Raw genomic sequence first — 5,000 nt, forward strand, 5'->3', positions numbered from 1 at the left:
ATTCAACTATTTTAATTTTAATATTCCTATCTTTGACCAGTTCAATCATCTTTATACAATGTCTCCCTTAACCCACATTGCCGGGATAACATGACATACATGAAAAGTCCACTGCGATTTTAGCTTATTAATTATGGTTATACAAAGATGAGTCCACAAGTGTTTAATCCCCAAGGAGTCGATTACTTGTCTTAACTATCTCACCTGTTTACGCCTTTTCTTGATTCTTATTTTTTAAATTATTATTTTAATTTTTTGTAAGACTATTTTAACGTTATCAAGATAATACCAATAATCGTAATGATAACAGTATCATTATTAACAGCATTATAAAGAATAAAACACTAAAATTCCAAAAATTCAAGTAATGGGGAAATTAGGCGAGTTGACATAAGGCTTACTAATACAATCCTTGGTAGCTGAGCACTTGCCGAGCCGTCTTTGTGCAACAATTTCACAAAAAATATAGTGGACAGTACATGTACCCACAACCAATCCGCTAATCAAAATCCTTTTAAACACCACAATGTATGAATGTTGAATGTTTATGGTTAATGTGCTTGACATCAAAGAATGCTAAATTGTAACTATAAAGCAAAAACAAAAATAATAACCATTATGAACATAATTATGGAAATATAATAATAAAATTGATGCTTATCCTACCAATGATGATATCAGTAACAGTAGCCAGTTTTGGTAAAAAAAAAAAATTATAATAAAAAAAATAATAATCATCATCATAATAATAACAATAATAATAGCTAATAATAATAACAAATATCATATAATAGTAACTAATAAGAATAACAGCAACAACAACAACAATAATAATAATAATAAAAAAATATAACAACAATAATAAAAATAATAACAATAATATTGATACTGATGATATGATAATAATAATAATAATAATAATAACATCAATAATAAAATAATAATCTTTATAACATCAATTACAATAATAAAAAAAAAGAAAATTATAGTGATAAGGATGATGAGGATGATGATAGTAATAAAAATAACAAAAGTAATAGTAATGGTAATAATAATAATAAAATAATAATAATAAAAATAACAATAATAATAATAGTGATAATAATAATAATAATAATAATAATAATAATAATAATAATGATAATAAAAATACTGTAATAATGATAACAATCATAATGATAATATCATCAAAAATAATAGTAAAGTACAGCAATAATATATATAGTGATCCCAATAAATAAAACAGCAATAGCAAAATAACTACTATTACCACCTTTACTGCCAATGAGAAAGATAAGAAAAGTGATAATTATTAAGACCGATGAAACAAGATAACCTAACTATTTCTGCTAATCAATTTAAAAATAACCACTTATTTGTTTTAAAGTTTTCATTATCTCATTTACACAGATTGGATAGCTGCTGGTTAAAATCTACTTACTCAATGCTATATACTGATCACTATAACAATTATAATTCAGTCACAACTAGTATGTAGATTAACTCATAGAGTCAATCTCATTTGCTAAAAAAATAATAATAATAAATAAATAAAAATATCCTGGAGAAATATAATTTTATTTATGATTTACTCTACCAAAAAGAAAGCATTTTCTTGTCATGTTCTTAATGAATTTGTGAACTAGAAACTATAAATAGATTTGAAGAACATCAAAGTGTTCTTCCCTAGTAGCTATGTGGTGCAGTCACCATAAACAAAATGGTACCAGTAACTATATCACACTGAAAATATAACAATATTTTCCATTACTATTCTTTATTAACAGGCACTGATATTTTTGTGCACTGTAGAATGACAGTACACAAACAACTGGGATGATTAATGGACACTATAACCATATGAAATTAGTGCAGGTGATGATGCTTTTGATGGTGTTTGAGGTTGGTGTTGTGCTCTTCAAGGCTGGACTGGTCAAGGTGGCTGTGGAGATGATGCTGCTGTGTGTGGCCTGATTCGTGGGGGTGGCTGCATTCGTCAAGGTCTTGGGGAATGTTTAGACTGGTACTGTGCTGTGAAAGGATGTCTTCTTGTTGCTGGTGATTGTGATGCTGAGTTGATAAGGAGAGTGAGGATGGCTTGAAGAACTGCTGCTGCACATCATGACTGAACTGTAAATGGTGATGATGATGGACATGATTCTGGCGCTGAATGTGAGTCTCTTGTTCCACCTGCTGGTGCAACTGGCTGTGATGAAGATGAGATTGTTGTCTGGTTGATGGCTGGAGCTGATGCTGTGATGGCTGCTGCAGATGACTTTGCTGTCTTTGTAGCTGCTGCATATGGCTATGCTGCTGAGACTGCTGCTGCTGCTGCATGTGTCCCTGCTGTCTTGCATGCTGCTGGAGATGATCTACCTGTTGTGACTGCTGCTGGAGATGAGAATGTGAAGGTTGCTGTATGTGTTCCTGGTGGGAAAGCTGTTGTACAGAAGTTTGTGGGAATGACTGCTGCAACTGGTGCGAATGATGCTGTGGGGTCTGGTGGAAGAGAGAATCCTGAGTAGTTATAACACTAGGGGATGGATAACGATGCACTGTATGAGATGGAGGATGAGAGAGGAGAGGTGGAGGTGAGGAACCTCGTGCATGTGGCTGCTGGCAGTTGAGGTTGTCACCCGTGTCTGTACTAGTTACAGCCAAGACAGCTGTCAGAAGCTTCATGGCATCCACTTCCTTGGAGTCATTTTGAAGAGGTGGCGTGCTCTCAGTGAGTGCTTCTGGAGATTCTGGCTGGGGAGAGGAACTTCTGCATGGACAAAACTCCTTGTGAGCCTTCAGTTGCCTTCTCCTGAAAAAAGTTTGATCACAGTCCTCACATATGTACTTGTCTCTAATGTGCACAGTGCTATCATCAACATCCTGGTCAAGGGCTATTTTACTTGCACTTCTCTGTGTTGGATGATTTGCTCTTTTGTGTTTCACAAGGCTCCTCTGGCTAGAAAAGCCTTGGTGGCATACTGGGCAACTATATGCAACATCCTCATTTACATTCTCAATGAAATGACTCTCAAGGTGATGATCAAGGCCTTTTTTATCAATAAAGCTTTTAGAACATGTTTTACACTCAAACACATTACTCTTGTTGTCCTTGGTTTCACGAGATGCAATATGGATTCTGATGTGTTTTGTCAGTGTTCCTCTCTGGTTGAAAGTTGCACCACACTCCCCACATACATAAACACCATCACCCTTGTCCCCCTTGTGAATACGCACATGTGATCTTAATGTCTCTTTTCTCTTGAATGTAGCATTACAAACATCACACTGAATGACAGAATCTTTTCTGCTGTGGACTCGTTTTTTGTGCTGCGTCAAGTATTTTGGATTAGTGAATGAGGAAGGACACTTATTACACCTATAGGGACGATCACCTCCATTGTGCAGCATCTTGTGAGTCTCCAGTTTTTTGGCTTGTTTGAACCCTGCCCCACAAACATTACACATATGTTGGGACTTGATCTTGTGGAGGGCAATGTGCTTTCTAAGGTTCTCTTTCTCCCTGAACTTGAAGCCACACTGATCACATACCCAAGGCTTCTGATCAGTATGGATGCGCTTGTGTCTCTGCAAAGCTGCCCGCTGTGTGAAAGACGAATCACATATCTCGCACACAAAGGGCTTTTCCCCTGTATGTCTCCTCCTGTGACTCTTTAATGTGGACAAGAGGCGGAAAGTTTCCCCACAGTCATTACACATGTAGGGCTTCTCTCCCGTGTGCTTCCTCTTGTGAGTGGCTAACATTCCTGCTCCACTAAAAGCCACATCACACTGGTCACACTTGAAGGGTTTTTCCCCACTATGCATGCGTTTGTGAACCTTCAGACTGCCAGACTCAGTGAAGCAAGTCTTGCATTCATCACAAGAATAAGGCTTTTCTCCCGTGTGTACCTGAAAATGCATGAAATAAAAAAGTAATGATAAAAGCAATGATATACAAGATGCATATAATATATATATATATATATATATATATATATATATATATATATATATATATATATATATATATATATATATATATATATATATATATATATATATATATATATATATATATATGGACTGTTCTGACAACAAATGTCAAACAGTGAAATGATCCATATACATCAGTTCCCTTCATATTTAAATCTAACTCTTAATATGTTATACCTTTTTGTGTCGTATCAACATGGCCTTTGCAGTAAAGGCAGCAGTGCATTCATTACACTTGAAAGGCCTTTCTCCTGAGTGGTTCAGTTCATGAATCTAGAAGCAAAGAAAGGAAGATAATTATCATATATTGTGATTTCCCTTTCATAAATTAATGACATAATGGGCTCATATACACAACCATATCACAGAATTACTTTAAAAATACAAGCACTTTACAGATCAACAATCATCACCAAAATCTGTCAAAAAAATGCTTATCTAAAGGAGTATCAATGAGAAAATTATACCTTCAACCGCTCAGCTCTTTGGAATACTTCTCCACACTGTTTACAAGTGTACTGCTGTTCAGGAGACTCCTGCCTCTGTGTTTTTCTCAGGTCTTGTGACTCAGAGGAAAACATCAGCCCATCTTCTTTTGTGTTTCCAATATTCAGTTCTTCCATATGAATCTGGAGCAGCAAGTTAAAAAATTGTACACAAAATTATTGATAGCACAATGGAAATAAAACTTGATTACAGTGATGAAACTAGGAATATGAAAAAAAAGTAACAAAACCATTGAAAAGAAAGTCATCAGCAGATTACCTTCATATGATGCTTGAGGTGTGATAGCCTCTGCCCTGGCTCAAAATCAGCTGGGACATCCTGGGTATTGCTGCTGTCTCCTTCCACACCTACCAGGTCGAGGGTGCCTTCCAGAGCATGATGAGATGTGAGTGCATGTGCTGCCATGTCCAGGCTTGTGAGGGAGGGTTGTAGGGGGGGAAGCTGATGGGTAGAGGGGGGAGCAGTGACTGCTGTGAGGTGGGATGAGGTGGCATTGATGA

General features: G+C 35.9%; 1 protein-coding gene across 1 annotated transcript in view; it reads right to left on the reverse strand.

Annotated features, from left to right (window-relative positions):
- LOC113821485 (uncharacterized) overlaps window positions 1-5,000 on the reverse strand; it is an 18,522-nt gene that overhangs the window by 1,752 nt on the left and 11,770 nt on the right. The window contains exons 5-8 of the mRNA XM_027373998.2: window positions 4,759-5,000; window positions 4,461-4,622; window positions 4,171-4,266; window positions 1-3,909 (exon numbers count right to left, since the gene is read on the reverse strand). The exon at window positions 1-3,909 is cut by the window's left edge and continues 1,752 nt beyond it; the exon at window positions 4,759-5,000 is cut by the window's right edge and continues 109 nt beyond it. Of these exons, the coding sequence (XP_027229799.2) occupies window positions 1,867-3,909; window positions 4,171-4,266; window positions 4,461-4,622; window positions 4,759-5,000 (2,543 nt within the window). The 3' untranslated portion in view covers window positions 1-1,866. The remainder of the gene's footprint in view (window positions 3,910-4,170; window positions 4,267-4,460; window positions 4,623-4,758) is intronic.

The sequence above is a fragment of the Penaeus vannamei genome, chromosome 4 (genome assembly GCF_042767895.1).
Source record: "Penaeus vannamei isolate JL-2024 chromosome 4, ASM4276789v1, whole genome shotgun sequence".
Lineage (NCBI taxonomy): Eukaryota > Metazoa > Arthropoda > Malacostraca > Decapoda > Penaeidae > Penaeus > Penaeus vannamei.